Source organism: Thalia democratica, chromosome 5, assembly GCF_965202585.1.
Source record: "Thalia democratica chromosome 5, ktThaDemo2.hap1.1, whole genome shotgun sequence".
Classification (NCBI taxonomy): Eukaryota; Metazoa; Chordata; class Thaliacea; order Salpida; family Salpidae; genus Thalia; species Thalia democratica.
Genome location: NC_139169.1, coordinates 46,516,949 through 46,539,386, shown reverse-complemented (window position 1 = coordinate 46,539,386; position 22,438 = coordinate 46,516,949). Strand labels below are relative to the sequence as shown.

At 25.1% G+C, this 22,438-nt stretch overlaps 1 protein-coding gene across 3 annotated transcripts; it reads right to left on the bottom strand.

Annotated features, from left to right (window-relative positions):
• Nucleotides 1-2,046: 2,046 nt before the first annotated feature.
• LOC145835490 (potassium voltage-gated channel subfamily A member 1-like) lies at nucleotides 2,047-11,809 on the bottom strand. 3 transcript variants are annotated; one of them, XM_082943109.1, is made up of 6 exons: nucleotides 11,644-11,809; nucleotides 9,068-9,142; nucleotides 7,922-8,250; nucleotides 7,319-7,500; nucleotides 5,243-5,951; nucleotides 2,047-3,383 (listed from the first exon to the last, which is right to left on the bottom strand). In XM_082943109.1, exons 1-6 carry the CDS (start codon nucleotides 11,672-11,674, stop codon nucleotides 2,937-2,939), a joined length of 1,773 nt encoding a protein of 590 aa, XP_082799235.1. In that variant the 5' UTR covers nucleotides 11,675-11,809; the 3' UTR covers nucleotides 2,047-2,936. The 3 variants fall into 3 exon arrangements, with proteins under 3 accessions (XP_082799235.1, XP_082799236.1, XP_082799237.1); XM_082943110.1 differs by lacking the exon at nucleotides 11,644-11,809 and adding an exon at nucleotides 10,181-10,485 and having other exon boundaries at nucleotides 2,048-3,383; XM_082943111.1 differs by lacking the exon at nucleotides 11,644-11,809 and adding an exon at nucleotides 9,659-9,888 and having other exon boundaries at nucleotides 2,048-3,383.
• Between the last annotated feature and the right edge of the window lie 10,629 nt (nucleotides 11,810-22,438).

Sequence of the window (22,438 nt, the reverse complement as noted above, 5' to 3'; positions counted from 1 at the left end):
GACTTTTTAATTTTCTTGCTAAGTCTAATAAGACATTTATCATTTTGTTAAGTTAAATATTAATAAAATAACCATTCTTCATTCATTTTTAAATAAAGTTGAGGCTAAAAAAGAACTAATAAAGTTGCTGTATTTTTCTATATAATAAGAATTTGTTTGGTCTAAATTTTTTCTACTGTTAGTTTAAACTTTAAAGCCTTCTTAAGAATTAATACTCATAAGTAAGCTAACATTTTTTGAATCTTTTAAATTACTTAAATTTTTTTTTTCTATTCCTATATTTACTTTAATTTTCAAAGTATTTACGTTTTTTTTAATTATTTAAATTTTTTTTTCTTTTTTTAAATAAATATTTTATTTTTTAACAAAATTTTCCAAGTTACATTAGCAATTTAATGTAACTGTTATAGAAAAAAGTCTTTATTTAAGATAAAAAAGAGTTTTATAGTAGGGGTTTTTTATTTTAAATTCTGCACCACCTAAAGAAAATACCACGCGACGCCACTGGTTGATAGTATTGTAAAAATAATGTCTCAAAATTATAATTCACCAGTTCCTTAGACTTAGCGGTCCTTTAACTTTTTGAGCGATTTTCTTTTATCATTAAACAAACAATAAGAATATCAAAACTTAAATTTACTAGTTTTAAATTTTTACACTAAAAAACAAGTAATAGTATTAAAAAATAACATTTAAAAATAAAATCTATAAAAAAAGTCCTATAAGATTAAACTTAAACTTTAATAATACAGTAACTTGAGTTAGAAATATTTTATGTAGTTATCTTGATCTAAATTCTATATACGAAAAAAAAAAAAAAAAAGCAAACCCAAGTAATAAATGTAATGTTGTTTAACATAGTTTTGTTAGTTTAGTCAAATAAAAATATTTTTAACGATAAAAGATTCAATTTTTTATATAAAGTCAAAGATTTAAAAGTAAAGTAAGAATGTTGCACAAACGGTGTTTATATTTTCACTTATAACCAGTGAAATAAAACGGCTTTATTCTGTTTACTTTTTCTTTTCTTTGAAGTTTACGTAAAACACTTTATTTAAATTTGATAGTTTTTTAAAATAAGTTTAGTTTATTTTACTAAATTAGACTAAAAGTTATTTGTAACATTATTATTTAGATCAGCACAACTAAAACTTTAGTTAATTCAAAACACCTAAAATGAAAGTAAATACTGTAAATTTTTAAAAGCTAACTGCTTCAAAGTTTCAACAGTAATGGCAGCAAATAAGCAGAAAGAGCATAGACAGAATAAAGTCATCTTTACAGCCGAAATACACTTTCAAAAAGTAACTTTTAAAATTGGAAGTTTTCCAACTAAATTACATTCTACCACTCGAAAACAAGCATTATATCGTCGTAAACTACTTCCACTTTACATGCGTGCATTGTACCTATCAATATTTTATGTTTAGACCATAAAAAAGTTTGTAATTTATAATTTAGCTTATCTCTGCTAGTTCTTAATCGAAAAAAATACTTTATATAGTTTGAAATAGGAACTAACATTTAGTTTAAAAGTTTTTAAACATAAATTTTTTTTTTAAGTTGGTTTAATCAACGTTTCTAGGTTTCTACTATAAATTAAATGGTTTTCAAAATAAAAAAGAATAATAAGATTTTTCACGTTTTATCTACAATTTAACATATTTGACACACAAATATAAGTCAAAAACTTAGTTCTAGTTTTAGTTCCTTTTTTATTAAACTTTGGTAGATATTTGTTATCTTGTACTCAGGTATCTTAGAAAAACTTTGTATTACCTAAGAAGTTAAATGATATAGTTCAAAATTTGAAACTATTCTTCTTTACTTTTTAAGTAAAAACATTTAACTTTTTATCAGTCTATGATATACGATTTTAAGACTATTAGTATTAATAAAAACATTCTAACCCAACTATTAATCAAAAAAAGTTTTCAATTCTAATTTATAAACAAACTAAGTTTTAAATTTTAATCAAAATGTTTACAATATAATGTACGTCTCTTTTACTTTTAAGTTAGTTATAAAAGTGTGATTAAATAAAAGCTAAAGCTCATTAGTTTTATCATTCATTATTAACACTAAGTAAACTTTTTAGAAACTTTCTTAAATTTGTGTAGTTTATGTGGTATATAAAAGCTTTAAGTTGTTTCTTTATTTGACTAACTCTTTTTATTGTAATAAAATAGTGTAAAAAACTGTTAGTGCTTTTATTGCCGCAATAGGTAATTAAAAAACATTTTTATTTTGTAATTTTTTAAATAAACCGTAATGATAGACTTTTATGGATACTTAAAACTTTTAATGCTCTTGTACACAATGAAAACAAAACAATAAAAAACATTAATTAAAAGCAAAAGTTTTAATAAAAACTGTTCTTGTCATTGGAAAATTTTATTATCAAAATAGACATGCGAGAAGCTTTTACTAAGTATATAATGTTAAACAGTCTTTTAGTAAAAAGTTGTACCTAATTAATTAAGAAGAAATAAAATTTAGTTTTTAAGGTACTTTAATGGCTAAAACTGTTCGAACTGTAGAACATTTTGGTCGGGAGCATAACAAAAAAATTATCACGATAAAAAGGCCGATAATCACAATAAAGAAAACTTTTAAAGCCACAAAGCTTTACGCTTATAAAACTTTACACAAGAGTAAAAAAGGTTTTGTACTGCTAGTTTTAAGTTTTGTAAGTTTTTGGTATAGAGCTAGTAGTAACGCTTTTGAGGTGATTTCTAATTGCAAATATCAGACGGATCATAGCTAGCATAGTTTTGCCAAGCAATATGTGTCATGGATGGTCGGTATATCAAACGATAAGTTCTAGTTACATTTATCCCTACACACGCCTTCTGATTTCTTCGGTTGACATAGCAACCGCTCACGCTCGAAAAGCAATTTAATTTTCTTGCCAAACAGTATAGTTAAATGTGATGTCACAAAACTCTCGAGTTTTCCCGCTTTTTACTTGAGAGTCTAGTAGCTCCTTCTGCTGTTTCGCTAGCAGCCACATCATCTATTTTATCAAAGCTTCTGCCGGCTGTATCGAAGAAAGATGACTCTTCGTCATAGTTAGAAGCAGAACTCATCTTCCGCGAAGAAGAAAACTTTCTTAAAGAAAATTTTGAAACACAAGGAGTTAGCTTTGATTTTTCTCTACTTCCCCGGCTCGCGTTATCCTGCAGACTACCACTGCTGCTTATTGATGACCCTTCTCCGCTCTCAGGTGGCTCCTCGTAGTTTGATTCTCGATGATAAAAGTAATTAAAATTAGAAACAATGACAGGTACTGGAAGTGCAATAAAGAGGACACCGACAATGGCACATAACGATCCAACAATCTTGCCTGCCGTTGTTACTGGTTTCAAGTCACCATATCCAACCTGCGTAAGTTGTTTTGCTTTGAGAAGTTTTTAACTTGTTTAAAAATAGGTTTTCATGCAGTATAAGTTCAAAATTAAATAAACTAGATGTTCTAAGTTCATAAAAATAAAGATTTAAGATAAACTTGAATATTTTAATATTGCTAGTACAGAAATCGGCAGCATTTTTTTTAAAACGGCCGAGTGTTCTTGAAAAAGTTGCTCGTGGGCAGCACTGAAAAAAAAATTGCGGGCCGCATATACTTATAATAGTTCTAGTGACCTATAAAAACTTTTATTTTAAATCATAAAATTGATGATATCTAATAACCATAAAATATAAAACTTAACAAAAAAACTGTTGTCATTTTCTTTGTTATACTTAAGTTTGATAAAAATAATAAAACAATCATTGGTTTTAAAGCATCCTCTGTTTTAAGTAAAAGAGATTTATTTTTAAGTAAACAAAATAAGTTTGTATTTTCTAAATAATTCAATAAAGTTTGTATTTTTGAATTTATGCTTATTTTGCTAAAAACTATGAAACGTAAGAAATGTAAATAAGAGATCTATCATTTAGTATAAGTTTTGTGGAAAAAAAAGTTATATTCTTTTTTTTTGTTATTTTAACAGACTTTTATGATATCGAAAATTAGTTTAATCTGTATATCAATACGACTACTCATAGCTCTTTTTGTTAATACGTTACGTTTGATTTCATTTTTTTCTAAGTTATGAAACCGATTAAATCGCTAGAAGTCGCTAAAGAATTATTGATTAATAGACCCTATTATATTAAATTAACAAAGTTAATTAAAGTTTAAGCTAAAAATATGCTTGCAAGGTATAAATTTTAAATTCAAATACACTCAATTTCTAATCTACAAAATTGAAAGACTACTAAAAGTTTTTTTTTACTGTAAATTGTTTTAAAATAGTTACGCAAACAAACTAGCTTTTATTTATACAAGTTATAATCAAAAGTTACATATACAAGTAATTAACTGTTTATGCCTAAAATAACTACTTAAAAAAGATTTCAAATTTTATACAAAATTTAAAATATACCGTGCTTTAACTTAAAAAATATTTTTTTAGTACAATTTATAATAAAGACATACTGTTTCTTATTAAACAAATTCCTAAAACTCATAATATAAAAACTACTGTGAAGTTAAAACTTTGTAATTACTTTTAAACTATAATTTATTATTATAAAACTTATTGTTATAAATTAGCTTTTTTTCATGCTTTTCGTTATTGTTAAACGTGGATTAAACTTTTTTTACCTTCAATTACTAACAATTTTTTTATAACTTAACTATTGTTTAATTTATTTCATTTTTTAAAATGTTTAAAGACTCAAAGTAAACGTTCTTAGAGTTTGTAAAATAAGTATCCGTGTATTTATAAAAAACATATTTATATTATTTGATTTTTAAAAAGTTTAGTAAAAAAAAGATAACTATATACTAGATACTTTTATAACTTAAAATGTTTCAGAAAACTTTTTGGAATAAATTTATTTCTATATGTTTATAACTATACTACAGCTGTTATGCTAGTTTACAAAAACTAAAGGTTGTGTTTGAAAATTAGCAAATAAAAAGCATAAAAAAACTTAAAGAAGCCTTAAATACCCAAAGAAAAATTCACAACAAAAATTCAAAATTTTTAAAATTAGAAAAATATACTATATATATTGCTTTAAGCATTCACAATTTAATATGATGTAAACACTTAAAAATTAAAGTTTTACATCTATGTTAATGTTGTATAAAAAAAATTTTCAAGGTTTTTGTACTTCTTAACAAAGATACTTTCGTAGTTTTTTATTAGTATCTTTATTGTTAAACGTTACGAAAGTATTACTAACTCACCGTAGTCATTGTTACGACAGCCCACCAGAAGGCGTCAGGAATAGAATCAAATTCACTTTTTTCATCATCGAGGTCAGCAAAGTACACAGCTGAGGAAAAAAGTACAACGCCGATAAGTAAGAAAAATATAAGCAGACCTAATTCTCTCATTGAAGCTTTCAATGTTTGCCCAAGGATTTGAAGACCTTTAGAATGTCTAGAAAGTTTCAGTATTCTAAAAACTCTAACTAATCGTATCACCCTCAGAATCGCCAAAGACATTCCTTTACCGTTGCCTTCATTTTCTTCCGGCTCAATCTCAGCCTCTGTACCGAGACTTATAAAGTAAGGTACAATGGCCACAATATCAATCATGTTCATTACATCTTTCCAAAATTTTATCTTGTTTGGAGAGCACAGAAACCTAGCAGTGACTTCAAAACTAAACCAGCAAATGCAAATAGTTTCAATAATCCAAAAAGGATCGTAGTTGCCGACAACTTCAGGCTTGAAATAAGTATTTGGGTCACTTTTATTTTCTACTGTTCCATTAGGTAATGTTACATTGTAATGTACATAGTCGGTGATTGTTCTGTTTACGACATTTTTCGAACGTATGTGCTTTTGCAGTACAGGCAGAGTTTCTAAACAAAATGATATAATAGAAAGTAAAATTACAGAAATTGAAGTAACTGCAACCATTCTTGCTGCGGTGGAACTCTCGGGATACCTAAAATTAAATTAGACGTTGTTTTTATGTTAGAATATATACTTATAGTAATAATTTTTTAGCTAATATTATTAGCAATGAAAATATATTAAAACTTTAGGATTGTTTTTCTAGTTGATATTATATTATAATGCTAAGTAAACTATATCAAAAATCCTTTTAGTTATTAAATAAAATACGTTTTAAACTAGTTGGTATGGTTACTTCTATTTATGCTGTTAGGTAATTTAATAAATGCCACCGTATTTATGTTAGAACTAATATATTTATAGCGTTTAGATCACCACTGCGACACCTATTACTTAGTTACTTTCTTTCAATCACTTATTAGATTAAAAACAAGGCTGCGGTCTAAAAAACTTCAGAAAAGTTAACTTACTTAACTCAAAAACAAACCAATTAGTTCATTCAGGTCTATAAAGGAACTAATAAAATGCTAAATCAGTTTGTATTAGTTTGCTACCTAGACATTAAAAGTTATGGAAACAATTAGTCATAATTTTTTTTTAATTATGGACTTGCATTTTACTTTAGTATTAATTTTAAAAATAAATATTATACTTTTATCTGATTACTGTGTGTTTAAAAGCTTTTTATCACCGTAAAATAATTTGTTATACTAACAAGTTAAATTTTTTCTAATGTTTTTTTTTTTATTACGTAAGCTACTTTTTCTGGATTTTTTTTGCAACTTTTCAACAACTAGAAATATACATTTTACAAGATTATATTATAATAACGTGATTGAAAAAGCTAAAACACACTATATTATTTGAACTAAAAATGAGTTTTACAAAGTTTTAGATTTGTATAATTGTATACACTATTTTTTTATTTTCTCATGTTTTTTACCATCAATTCAATTTAATCTACTGAATCGATTTTAATACCCTTTTGTCAAATTTGGTCAAACCGTTGATTATAGCACAAAAAGTTTGAATAGAATTTAATGTATAGTTTTGACTTAGTGTGTAAAGCAGCATTTTTAAGCAAGTTACACATTGTAAATAAGTAAGGAGTATTAAAATATGACTTAATGACCTATTTTATACAAATAAAATGATAATCTACTTAAAAATAACACTGAATATTTTGTAAATAAACTATACTAAAACTTTCTTTTCTGTTAAGTTATTACTTTAACTTTTGATTATTTTATAACACTGTTAAACCTTAATACTTAACAGTATGTTCTCTCTTAATAAAAAATGCATAAAAATGTTTAAATTTATTTTAAGTTGTAATAGAGTAAAGTTTGAAACATTGAATAGTTTTTTTTTCAAATATATAAAACAGAAGAAAACAACATATAAAAGTAGAATAGGTTTTGAAATTAATAATTCACAGCTTACTTTGTTAAAACTTACTCAAATAACAACCACACTTTTTTTTGGTATTCTTTTTCAGGTAATTCTTTCTCTACTTCTTTTATTATTCCTTCGTCTTCTCTGTATTGTTCAAAAACGCTTTCTCCAAGTTGATAAAACTTTATTTCTTCATAGAAAACTTCAAATGGTACATTTTGAGGTCTTCTTAATCGCCCTCCACTCTTTAAAGAGCTTTTATTATCTTTTTTTATTTGAATACAAAATTTTATTGAATGTTAAGTATAGATCTTTTAAGAAATAACATATTTTACTTTTTTAGTTCTACAAGATTTCATAAATATAAAAACAAAAATATTTAATTAAAGTACAATGATAAAATCATAAAGATAGTAATAATACTATATGCTTTCTTCTAATACATACCTTTATTTACATTTGGCAAATCCATGCTCTTACAAAGAAAAACCTTTAAAGGTCTTTAGCTTTATTTGGAATTAATTTGTATTTGTAAATATTATGAAAAAAAAAGGTTTTAGATAGTAGTTTACATTAATTAAAAAATAAACCTTTACAAAAATGATTAAATTATCACGAAAACATAAAATTTAGTTATAATAAAAGTTACAGTTTCAAAGTATTTACCTGATAGTAGTACAATATTGCATCAAATGATGGACGGTTTCTATCAAAAAAGTATTCGTTCCGTATAGGGTCATAATAATTCATACGTTCCCTCTCGTCACCAAGCAACGTTTCCGGAAATTGCTTCAAGGTGCGATCGTGAGTCTCGTAGCGCAAACCGGAAACATTAATTACAATCTTTTTGTTGCGGTTCGGATCCGGAGGATTTCTGTGCTCCGAATATCCGACAGGATCGGAAGGAGGAGGAAGTGGGTGTTTGTTTGGGGAATTTTTCTTATGACTTGTTTCGACTTCTACCATTTCGTTTTCCTCCGGCTGCTCGTAAACCGCTGTGAAGCAATTGTGTGTTTATTATCATATTTATTATTTTATATGTCTAAAATAACAATGGTAAAAAAAACTCGTTCGAAAAAACTAAGGTTTTTTATTTTCGCTTTTACGTGCATAACTAAACTTTATTTAATGAAGTTATTTTTTGAATGTGGTAAATAAATAAACAAAATTAATAAAACTATGTTAAATATTACTTTATAAAGTTAAAAATGAGTAAATGTATTATTAAAAATTACAGAATTTTGTTTAATAAGTGGCTGTGATAAAAAAATTCCCATTGCCATTTCAATGTTTTAAATGATCAAGCCAATTAGTTGAGACTTTGACTAAAACTTTAGGATTTAAAAAAATTCTTAAAAAATATACTCTAACTTTATATTTGAAGTAATTTAAAGGTTAACTTATGCTTGTTTATTTTTTCAATTTTATGAGCCTAAATTTTCTAAAATACATATGACGATATAAACATAAAAATCTGCATATATGTTAAAAGTTTCATTACAAGATATACAACAAAACAAAAATCTGTTATATACCACTTTTTTTCGACTTTTAGAAATTATAATACTTATTAAACGAACTAAATTAAAAACTAAAATTCCAACTTATCAAGAGTTTTTTATACTAGTTTTTTTTTAACCTTTTTGTTTTGCATAAAACCAATCCAGCTAGTATTTTGTTTACAACTTTAGTTTTATTTGTAATTAACGAGATTTAGTTATCAAAAAGCTATAAAACATGTTTACTTCAGTTTACGTTCAATGTAGACTTTTGATTAAATCATTTAGATACATCTATAAGAAGTAAACTTACTCGAATTTTTAGCATTCATGTTATTCTTATGGTTACCAGATATGTCTCGCCAATATGCTGCAATAATTCCACCATCTGTAACAATACATTAAAACTTAAACAGAAAACTATACATAAAATTTAGGTTCATGTTTGTTTTTAATAGGAGTTCTCGATAATATAGTTTTCCATTCTTATTAAAGCAATGAAAAAAAAAACCTGAACATTTAAGATTCATGAAACAAACTTTTAAAAAGTTTTTTTTTGTTTAACACAGCTTATACGTTTAGTTATAAACAGTAATGTAAAACTATATGTTGACTTGGTTATGATTATTAATACAATCATTTTGTTAAAACACCTGTTCTTAGTAGTATATAGGAGTAGGGAGTTGTAAAACAATTTGTTTAAAAATAAGTTTAAAATACTTTTTGTTTCATTGTTTACAAAATTATTTTTATTGCGTTTAACTAAAAACCAATTAGTATATTAATCTTTTTACCATATTACTTTTTTTTTAATCTAGTAGTTTTTATTTTATTTTATAAAGTAAAAACTTCTAGATAGCTAGTTACATCTTAGCTTTAGTATAAATTATATAGCTCAACTTACACTATTTAAAAAGTTCATCTAATGACTAAGTTCAAAAACGGTTAATATAAGAAATCGAAATTAGTTTAATTGCTTTTTGTACACTGCTGATACTACTGATTGCGACTTTGATTAATGAATAAGGACATAACGTGAAGTCTAGTTTTAAACTTAATCAATACATCAACACAAAGGTGACTTATAATTTATCATAATCTTTTCAAAAAATAATAAACAAATTAGTTGTCCAACAACTTTTTAATAAAAAAGTTTGATAGTTAACATACCAAACATTATATTGTATTGAAGCATTACAAATTGCTATACTAAGTTTAATGATGCTTTGTTACTAAAAATTTATATAAACAAATTTTACGCGTTCTTCATAAAAAAAACATTGGCTTTTTACACTAACTAACAACTTAAAACTAAATAAAAAATGTAGTTGCAAAAATTTCAAAATGCTTGTCTGATTGAAAACAAAGCGCTTTCGAAAGAAACAAATTTGAATTGAAAAATTTTACAGTGGAGCACACAACTTACCTTAAAGCTGCTTTTAGCAGCAGCGTAAGAAGCACATAATCTCTTTGTTTCTTCGCTCGTACAAGCACGTTCAATATTCCAAATTCTTACGTCGAGTTTGCGTCGAGGCGTTTGCCTTTTGTTTGAGGCTCGCTTACGCAAATTAACCTCTAAAGTGCTACTTGTTTATTGCCTAAGTTCTGATTATGCTCACAAATGCATTTCGCTTAAAAGTTCGATTAAATGCCTCATTATTGTTTAGTCTGGGGCGAACAGCTGTTTTTTTAGTTATTAAGATTTTGATACACTTTATAACCGAAGCAGATAAGCTACTGACTTTAAAAAATACCAAAAAATGTTTTAGTACATACTTATATGTACTTTACTAAGAATCTAAACAATAGAACAAAAAAAAGTTAAACTGGTAAGAAAAACGGCAAAGAAAAACTAAATACTATACAGTAAGTTGAAAGATCTATATGTTGAATGTATGATTTTGTTTAATTTACGTCAAATCTCTCATTGTTAACATTCCTTTGCGCGTTGTAAATTATACATTTGCTTTGATTTCTACCACTTGATATTTTCATAAATGCTGATTTTTAATCCGATAGTCATATGTAAAGCTATTACGATTTTTACTTAATCCTTTACTATTTATTTAATCAAGCTAGAATAATATTTGTTATGTTATTTACTAATAATGATTTTAAGTGTTGTAACAAAACTTCATAAACTTTTTATATTGTTCTGTAGTTGTATTTTTCAATTTAAAATATTGCACAAATTACTTAACTCTACAGGACTTCATGACTTTATAAGAATGAAAAACTCCCTTATCTAGTTTTAATTTGTTTATAAGAAAAATAACATACCTATTTATGACTTAATTTGAATTTTATGAATAAAACCAGCAGTTTTATTATAAATTGTAATATTAGGTATCTTTTTAGGTTTATTAAATTATTAGAGATAACTAAAAATGTAATAAAAGTTGTTAAATATTTATGTTAAAACAATTAAGTCTAAAAATGTTGGTCAAAGTTTTAAAGTATTATGAGTCGCTTGCTTTATACAGTAAGACGCCTTTAGTCTTTTGACTTTTATAAGCATATGTAATCTTTAGTAAAAAATGTAGCAGCTGTATCGGGGATTACCTAGACGAGTAGTAAAAAATAATATTTTAACTCTTTTTTTTAACTAGCCAGTATTTAGCTTAAATTTATCTGTAGCTTTGCTTTTTTAAACTCTAAAACAATCGTCACAACTTCAAATTAAGAATTTGGAGCATATTAACTTTACAAAAATATACTGTTTTAAGTAACTAAATTTCAGAAAAGCTTTTACAAATATGAAACACATTTTTGGCACTAAAAGCAAAAACAAACCTTATGAAAAGTTTAAAAACCTTTCAAGTGAATTAACAAAAAACTATACCCATGAATATATAAACTAAACGCACTCAATCATTTAAATTCACTAACCATTCCTGTCGATGAGATTCTTTCCATCCATGAACTTGTAGTTTCTGTGGAGAGACGAGGATACATTCAATCTGTTGTTATGATGGTTCCAAGTTCCGCTGAGTCCCGTTGAGAAAGTCAGCTTGCAGGCTATTACATTATCATAACAAAACAAAAATATATAAGTGTTGCTGTAAAAAAGTAGTTACAGGTGAAGGAATTAAAGAAGTTTACTTTAAGTAAGTCAAACGAATTGTAAAGTTTTATAATGTAAAAATATATTGAACAATCATTTTTCAACTGACAACGGCTTATATAAAACTTTTAACAAAATAAAACTTACTCTTTTTTGGCTAACTAATAATACTTTTGATGTTATAGAAACTTAAAGCTTACATAAATAGCAATTTAAATATTTTTGGATATAAAACAAAAGTACTTTATTTCAACTACACTAACATACTTTTGGTAAAAACAATTTAATTTTAAGTTGGTACGAGGCTATAAATTTCTATATAACAGACATGAAACACTTTTTTGTTTAGTTATATAAAAAAAAAATCAAAGTTTTTCTTAACTGTGTATTATTTACATACAAAGTAAATTAAAAAATTTAAGAAGATGTTTGATTAAAAATAAGTTTTATCAGATATAACACAAAAACTTAATTTTTTTGTAAATATAAAAATAAACATTTTAACTGTTTTTAACTTTACAAAATTTTTCTTATATTTAGGATAAACTAAAGTTTTACTTATAAAGTAAACTAAGATAAAAAAATATATATATAGCTAGTCTAGTTCACAATAAGTTAATTTTTACCAAAAAAATATAGCAGCTTTTTTTACAATAACGACGTAAAGTATTCACGAATAAACAAAACAATTTCAAAAGTACCTGCGACTGCGACACATTAGACACTCAATTAGACGGCTTTTAATAAAACACCATCACCATCGTAAATGGTCACGTGATATCATGAGTATGACGTCACTTAAAAAAGCTCTTGTTCCACTACCCACAACTAATTCTCACTGAACAAAGTGAACACAGTAGTTTAATCCGCATCGTTTTTAGTTTATAATCCATTTTAATTGAAACAACTCGTATTTCTGCTCTTGTACAAGTAAAATGAGCAGTAAAAAGTACAGTCTATTTTTTAGTTTGTTTTGAAACATTTCAAAACAAACTAGGTTCTATAACTTTTTAAATTGTTTTAGACAAGTAAAAATTAATATGTATTAAAAGTTCGTTATGTACTAGATTAATTTTTTTATCGATTCTTATTTTTTCTTTAAGTAATTTCAATTTTTTTTAATGCTAATTTAACTAACACCGGTTTGTTTTTTGCCTTTTTGATTATAACTTTATTTTATTCAGATGTAGTTTCAATTACAAACAGACTAAACTTTTTATAAGTTTCAAACATCGATTTTAAGTATGTGTCTATTTGCTACTACGACAAATAGTTAATTTTTTACTATAACTCCCAAGAGATAACCTGATCATACTTACTGTCTTTGCTTGACTAACTTTAAAGTGCTAAAGTTATAACACTTTATAAAAAATCTATAACAGTTTCTAGTAAAGTTTCTTTTATAACCTTTTTTATAATTATTTTAAAATCTCTCAAGTTTACCAGTATAGTTTATACATATGTTGAGCAAAATTCGTGATTACAGGCTCTAATAAATAAATAAATTATAAATCGTCATATGTTGATAAACAAAAATAACTCAAATTAAAAACAAAACGTGTCTATTTAATCATCTAATGCTTATATAAATACTTTAACTACGTCAGATTAGTAAACATATTTAAATTGTTTAGTAACCAAATTCATAAACTAATCGTAACAGTATCTAGTAATTTTATATATTTTTGTAAAACTTTGAATCATAATTTAGAATAATATTATTAACTAAAATTGAGTTATACTCAGAAAAAAAATGTTTTAAAACTAATTTAATTGCTGTCTATTTATTAGTAAGATCCAAAATTATTTTAATAAAAAATTAAATTTAAATGTAGTAAATAACTAGCTTTTGTAAAATAAATACTTACATACAACCTTATAAATTTTTCCTACTAAACGTATAACTTTTTGTGTTAATCACTTGTGTTTAATACAAAAAAATCGTAGATATGTTTTGGTAAATCTAAAAAGTTGTTTGTACTTGAGTCTAATATATTTTTTTAAATGATCCAACTTTTAAATTATATAAACAAAATTATTCATAGTTAACTTTCAGGTTTGTTAGTTTTTGTTAGGAAAGTTATTTTTAACTTAGATGTAATTTTCATTTTAGTAAGTTTCAGTATTCAAAATATTTATGTTAGATCATATAAACTAGTACTACCACAGCAAAAAAGATAGTACACTATAATCGTTAAAAGTTGTTTTAAAAAAGCATAATATATAAAGTTACTATTTTATTTTATGAATCAACAAAATAAATATATTGCTTAACTTTTATAATAAAAAACAAAATGTTAGTGTGCATATATGATAGTTAATACTGAAAGAAAATTAAAATACTGAACTCTGACGGCTGACTCAAGTTTTTGTAACTTTTGCACAATTTTTAAAGCACTAATCCTATTTAAGATAAAAAACTTTAGAGCTAAAATGAAATAAATAAAGTATTTTCGTTAGTAAGTTAGCTAAAATCAAATGTACAATTTTTATAAAAAATTATGATATAATACTTGAAAAATTAATTTAGCTAAAAAATCTACATTCATTATTACTTTTTTTTCAGCATAGTATTACCCATGATAAAGAGCAAGTTTTATATGCATCTTTTAGCTTTAATAGGTAGTTGGATAGTTTTAGTATTTACTGTTTTTTTTAGCTTCTTAAACCTGCTGTTTAAATTTATTTTAATTTCAATTTTTGCTGGTGATGATTATTGTACCTTTAATATAAAATAAAATGTTTTGCAATTTAAATTTAAAGCATACATTCAATTCTCCAGTTGAAATTTTCTTTTAATTTCTAGGCTTGTTAAAAGTGCTTTTTTAACACTCTTATAGAAATACATAGAATAATAATTCAAATTATAAACTTGTAGTTCTTATAAACAAACTATGTTTAAAATTATAAGCCAATTTGTGTACGGCTTATTATATAGCTCCTTAAATAAGTTATAAAAAATGGTTAAACATCATAAAAGTAACAACAGAAAGTGTTTTTCATTTAGTAAGACTTTTACAAAAAACTACAAAGACATTGAAATAAGTTAAGCAATCCAAAATAATTTTTGTGTTTTTGCTTCAGAAGAAAATAATTTACAAAGTGTTCACTAAGTAAGTTTGCCTACTTATATTCTATCATGCAAAACATATAGTTAAAAATTAGAAAAAATTATGTTTTTGATATCGCTCTAAAAATTTTGTAGTTAATCACTATACTGCTATTTAACAGCTCACTAGAAACTTGTTATCTTATTTGTTTTTATAAGTATCTGCTTATTGAAAGCATACAGTGCTCAATTATTTATACATTAAATTCATGTACTACATAACTAATTATATTTCAAAAACTCAACTTGTTCTTAGTAGTAATAAAAGCAAGTAATAATAACAATGAGTTTTCAAGTTAGATAAGATAAAATTAAAGACAGAAACCGAAATAATTAAAAATTAAAGAACAACTGCATATTTTTCATTTTAAAATAAATGTATTTTCCTTATTTCAAAAAAAAATACTTTATTATATTATTAGTTAATTAGCTCCAGATATATAGTTTTGTATTAAATTATTTAAAACATCATTGAAGTTTAGCTTCTATAAAGTCTTTACAGTTAATTGCTTAAAATTACTTGAACTATAAAATATCAATATAAACTAATTTTATTAACTATCATAGTTTATTTATAAAATTTTTAAAACTTACTATAATTACTTATTTTAGTTTATAGTCTGCTGCATAAGAGTTCATGCCAGATTATTGATGTTTCACTAACTTAAATAAAAAAATTTTTTGTGCACAGTCTCACTACAGGAACAAAAAACATCGAAAAACCTGAAGGTAATAAACTATAAAAATTAGTTACAAATATTTACTAAAAATAGATTTTTTAAAAATCATGGATAAATAAAAGATTTTAACTATACAATTATGCTTAATTATATGTTTCACTAAGTCTACGTTTATTTTAGTACATACATATTTCTTATTGAATAATTACAGAAAACCGTAAGTATTAGTTTCATTAAGTTCTAAAGTTAAGCTACGATAAGTAAATATATTAGTTTGTCAGCCCGAGTCACCAATATATACTTTAACTCAAAAAAAGTCTATGAACTACTTAATTAGTTTAAAAGATTACTAATAACTTTTTTCAATTTATAAAAACTGACAAGTTTAAAAAATCATTCCGGTGTTTAGAAATAGGTAAAAGTTAACGTAGACACATTATATTAGACGGATACTGTTTTGTATTTTACTAGCTTTATATTGTCACAACACAAACAATTTTAGAATAAAGAGTTCGAACAAAAAACTTTTTTTCGCTTTTTTGATAACTTAAAACTTTTTATACTATATAGTAATATTTCTAATAAGTTAAAGCTTTTTTTTATCGTATATAAAATAAAACACTTTTTATAAAGCACTTTGTTTTCAAAGTTTTTTACCAATTTTTGATTATTTTTTTTAGAATTTTTTTGATTTTCATCTAACTTTATTTATATTCAAACTTAAAGTAAAATCTAAACAAATCTTGGATTTTTTATTTGTTTTCTTAATTTTAAACGCCAAGTCAGAAAGCACATGAAAACTGAGAGAAGAACAAAACCGTTACACTACTGCAGCCACAAGTAAGAAGCGGTTCTAGCTGTTTTAACTTTTTCACAGAAAAGTAGTGGTGTTTCATTTTTCAACGCTCAAAAAAAAAAACACCACGCAAATTTCTAAACGACGGAAAGTTAAGATTTAGCAGCTCCCAAATGGGAGTTTCAGTCCCAACTATCTCATCTATTATTGAGCAAGAAGGTAGCGCTTTAAAACTTTGAGTAAAAAAACAGCTACAATGATTTGTTTTCGAGTATATATTTGAAATTAAAACAAGCTTTTTTTTGTAGATCGTTGCGCGCTTTTTATATTTAATAAGGTTTACTAAAACAATAATAACATTGTGCATTAAGTTTTTGCTTATTTTCGAATTGTTTTTTAAACTGTACTTTACTGTATATCGGGGAAATTCTAACCTTTTCAACGAAAATTTAATGCTCATAGTTCAACCAACAAAATATTCTTATTAAAAAAACTCTATGTCTTTATTATACTTTTTTATATACAAACAACAAAAATATTGTTATTTCAAATATTTTAGTATTACTTACTTGGTTTAGAACTTTTAAAATTCAAAGAATAAAATGTAATTTGAACTTTAAAATAATAATAGACTTTGAAAATACTTAAAGCAGCTAAATAAAAATAAAACAACAAATACATGGCATTTAAACGCAGTTTCGTACTTTTTACGTTACAATTTAATTAGTTTTACAGTGAAAAAATCGGTAAGTAGTGTGAAACTTTTACAGCTGTTTTTAAAAATAAGAAAAATATATATTTTAAAAGTTTGATTAGCACCTTTGATTTAAGATCAAACCCGGAACTTTTGTAATTTATTGATCTTTTTAACTTTAAGCTTCTTAGAAAAATGGTTTTTAAATCTGTTGTTATAAACAAATATTTCTTAAGAACTTAATTTATACTTTAACAAACCTATCAAAAGTTTTCATATTCTCAAAAAAAAAACTACTCTAGATTTATAACCATTCCTTTAAATCAGCAAAAAGTTTTTGTAAATAATTTTGAATCCGTTTAAATTTTTTTAACTCATTTAACTTACAAAAACAAAATTTATCAAACACAGTTTGTTTGTTTTATGTTATTTTATTTATTTTAGCTTTTCTGAATAGCTTTTGAATTTATTTAGTTAAGTGAAAACGTTTTTGTTGTGTGTTTAAAAAAAACATATATGTACACCTATTAGTACAATAACAAGTATCATATAAAAAAATACTATGTTGTCAACGTAAATTCGAACACTTACCAGAGTATATTTTCTTAATAGTCTAAACGCGTGCAATAGTTTATGTTAATTTTTTAAAAACTAATTTAGCATAACGTATTACAATGTTTTTTTTTAAGAATTTAAATTTTTTAAGTTATATTATAATACTAAGGTAGTTTTTTTGAGGACATATTGAAAAAGGAGTTAGAGTTATAAAAATGTTTTGTTTTTCTAAGTTAATTTTTCAAATAGAACAACTATTTGCTAACAAAAAAAAACTTCTAGACAAGCTTCTTGTTATAAACACAAAGCTACTTGTTTGATCGATTGTTTTGAATCAACGTCAGTTGCACTCAATTAAAACTTTATTTTATCATTTATTCAATCAACTTCGCTTTAATCGCTATCGCTAAAAATTACTTTCAAAGTTTTCGCAAACCTTTAAGAATTTTTGTTTTACTTTGAGCTTCCAGGTTCAGTTTAAAAGCGCTGGCACTTAAAATTAAACCGCGATTTATGAACGAAAGTAGTCGATGTTTGCTGCATTACACATGTATTTTGCAGCGTATCTTATCGATTTATGATACGAATAAAAGTTAGTTAGGTGACCTATGTTTAACGTCTAGTAGCTGTTTTTTTGTATATACAAATTTGGGTAGTAATGAGAAGTTAATATGTTTTTAAATAATAAAAACTATCTAAAAACTTTTTTTTTGTTTTAATTATTCTAAAAAAAAGTCAAAGTATCATGTTTAGCGATGTTAAAAGCTTCAAAAAACATTATTTTAAAGTTTATTATATCAACGTTACACAACTTTTTACAATATAAAAGTTTTCCACTTAACTCACTACAGTTTTACATGTTGACAATAATCGTACTTTTTCAAATATAAAAACATCTAAATAAAAAAATCTTGTGAAAGTATAAAGTACTTTTGTATGTTAAAACTGTCTTAAATATATTCATGACTTTAATAGATATAAACTTGTTTTGTTCAGATTCTCTGATACCAAAAAAATGATGAAATATAAAGTATTATGATTTAAGTAAATCTTTTTAAAGTAAACTCATTTAGAAAAGTTCAGTATAATTTAACAAAGCTAAATTTAAATAAAACAACAACTGAATTTATAAACTTTTACTTTGTTTTTAAAATCTTCTAAACCGTTTAATAAAACTTTAAACAAAAAATTTAATTAACTCTCCCTTACTATACGTTTTTTAACATACAAACCCCCTAATCAAAACTAAAGTTTACTGGAAATGTTAAATTAATTTTAAAAAATTGGTTTGCAGAAAAGTTTCTTAAGTTTATTTGTAAAAATTGTTAATATATAAGCAAGTTCGTGTATTTGGATATATAGTTTTACATATCCTACATAAAATTTTCTTTCCTTTAACTTTTACTATTTTTCTTTAAATAAAAAAAAAATGTGATAAGCTTTGTCAGATTATAAGACTAAAGTTAAGTTTAATTTCCTCTTTTACAATATTATACTCTGTGTCTCAAATATAGAGTGCTTTAACAACTGTACCTAACTTAAAGATTATTTTTTAATAGTAAGTTAAACACTAAAAGAGTTTTTTTTTAACAATGCTTTACTGTATAATTACATAAAACTATTTCTAAAACTAAAAAACTCTGAATTTTAATTTTTAAATGGTACTTAATTATTTTTTTAACGTTTAAGTACTAAATTCTTATTAATACAATAAATGTTTTTAGTATATTTGTATCATTACTTGACAAGCTACAAACTGTTCTTAATTAAATATATAAATATTTTTTGTATTTTTGTGGTTATTTAAGTCAAAAGTTTGAAGTTTTTTTAGACTTTAATTATTGAAAAAAACTTTATCTACAAAATTATAACATGGTATAACAAATCATTTCAAAAACCTCAATACATTCTAAACATTTTTTTTAAATAGTTTATCTTAAATCTTACAAAAAAAAAAGATTCTACTGGTACTAAAACTACATGTGTATTCTTTTTATACTAGCCGTTTATAAATGCTTATAAGTACTGTGGGTAAAAACACTAAAAATTCTAAAACAAGCTCTAATTAAAATTATAAATAAAAACAAAACTTGACTACAAATTTTTTGATTGTTGTTAAGGTTATCTATGTAAATGTTTTTGAACTTAAACTTAAATTTGTTACAACAAAAGCATTAAGTATTTAAATTATTTTTCTTTTTAAATAAAAACCTTTCTTTACATAAATACTTTGAAAACTAACATTTTAAGTATTAGAAGAGATCACATAGCAACATTGTATCAATATTATTTATAGCTGTTAGCGACGATGTTTGGTTACACAGAAAAAAGTTAAACGTATTCATCGCTCGCAGTCTATTCGTAAATTATTCAGAAGAGCACAGTTAAGTGTCGGATAGCGTTGAAAAAGGCTCACTGTTCGCATAACACCTTCTCCGTAGTTAGCCTAATTCGTCTATGTTTTCTATGCCTTTTGACTTTAACGAGCGAGCAGCTAGGCTCCCAACTCATGTTTTATTAAAAGTTTATAAGCTAGCTGTGTTAAGTTGTAACATACTGCACCTTGTGAATTTAAAATATTAAAAGTTTAGTATATTTTGTTTGAAAAAATGACTTTAAGTATTTTTGTTGAAATTAAAGTATAATCTTAATGGCTATACAGTAACTGATAATTATTCTAAACCGAAAAAAAATAAAAATATCAAAATAGTTGTAAGTCAATTAAGATTCTTGTTATAACAACTTTAACATTTAAAATACAAAAAAGATTCAATTTATTGGAATCCACAACTGAAACGTAGTAAAAATAAACCTTTTAGGCAATTTTAATAATAAAAAACTCTAAATCATTTTGCTAAACTATTACAAAAAGGTAATTTTTGAGAAAATTTGTTAATGATGTACTTTTTGTTAATTATGAAAATACTTTTAAATGTACTTGCAACCTGTTTTTAGTGCCTCTACTTTTTAGTAAAATCAAGCCTAAAAGATTATCTATTTTTTTTTGTAATTAACGTTACTTATATATATAATTTATTGAAATGACGACTTTAAAAATACTGGAAAATATGTTTCATAAAGACAAAAAAGATTGTCTATAATCTTCAGCCAGTTCAAATTTAAAATAAAAAGCACTTTGGTAAACAAAGATGCAAAAGTTTACAAAAAAACAAAAACAATATGACGTAAGAATTGAACATTGCACATTACAAATATTCAGTACAAAAATCGATCTACCATCTAACTCAGTGCTTCTGAAATGGGGTTCCGTGGAACCCTAGGGTTCCGCGACGCCTCCCAGGGGTTCCGCGAAGCCTTTCAAAATTTAAAAATTTATGTAAAAATTATTTACATTTGATTTAAAATTAAAATTAGGGGTTCCGCGGAAAAGTTGAACTTTGGAAAAGGGTTCCGCCACTAGAAAAAGGTTCAGAAGCACTGATCTAACTAATCAAAGTGGGCTCAGTAGAAGGTGTTCAAGTTTGAATATTAACCTTATTTTATATATATATATATATATAAAATAAGGTTAATGTTTAAACGTAAACACTTTCAACTGAGCCCACTTGAAGGGCTTTTAAATAATTTATTCAAATGGCGATATATATATATATATATACATATAATTTAGTTATTTAACTTGATAAATCAAATCTTTCACATTGAGCCCACCTTATATTTACGCTAAATTTTTAAACTTTCATTTGTTTGTTTTGTTTTGTGCTTTATTTTGAACTTGTCTTGAAGCTGATGAGTGCATAAGCACAAAACTCAAGTCCTTCAAGTTTTACATCTTGAAATAAGCCTTTATGTATATATATTATGTTTGTTGAAAATTTTTGTTAGCGGATTTTGTTTATTGAAGTGTTTTTTGACTAGATTTGTAGCAACTGGGTAAAAACTAATATTGGAAGAAAATCTATAAGTATAGTCAAAAAACACTTCAATAAACAAAATCCGCTAACAAAAATTTTCAACAAACCTAATTTGCGAATAAGTTATTCGTGTACGGCAAATTTGGAGAATATCATTAAGGCACACAACCAAAAAATTTTAATTCAAAACTCAGGAATTCGAAGTCAATGTGGCTGCGCTGGTAGATGTAAATATAATTTGAAAGGGGGCAATTGCCGTTCAGAGAACATCGTTTACAAGGCCACAGTTAACTCTGGCGTTGAGACGAGGTTCTATGTCGGCTTGTGCTCGACTTAGTTTAGATTCAGGTATGCCAATCATAAAAAATCTTTTAAAGGCGGCATATATGAAAATGACACTGAACTTTCGAAGTATGTTTGTGGCTTAAAGCGCAGCGGCATTGACTTTGAAATATCCTGGGAAGTTATAAAAAGAGCACAGCCTATAGCTGACGGCAATAGCCCAATATGTAGGCTGTGTCTCAAAGAAGCAACATCCGTTGTATATGCACTGAAATAATGACAAGAGATGCCTAAATAAAAGAAGCGAGTTTGTATCGTCTTGTAGACATATAAAAAAACGCTTTTAACATTTAACAAGTTTTAATTTCATCTTAAAATAATCTAAAGTTCAAGTTGTACCTTAGTTTTATCTTTATTTCTTTCAATTATCTGTCTTAATATATATTTACTCACTGAAGTTTTATGAATTTTTGCCAGTTTATTGTCGATTGGTAAATTAATTTTTGCACAAGCTGTTTTGCATGATTTTTGATAGTTTCAAAGTTACGTCATAATCTATTTATGCTAAATTTTTAAACTTTCATTTGTGTGTTTTGTTTTGTGCTTTATTTTAAACTTGTTTTGAAGCT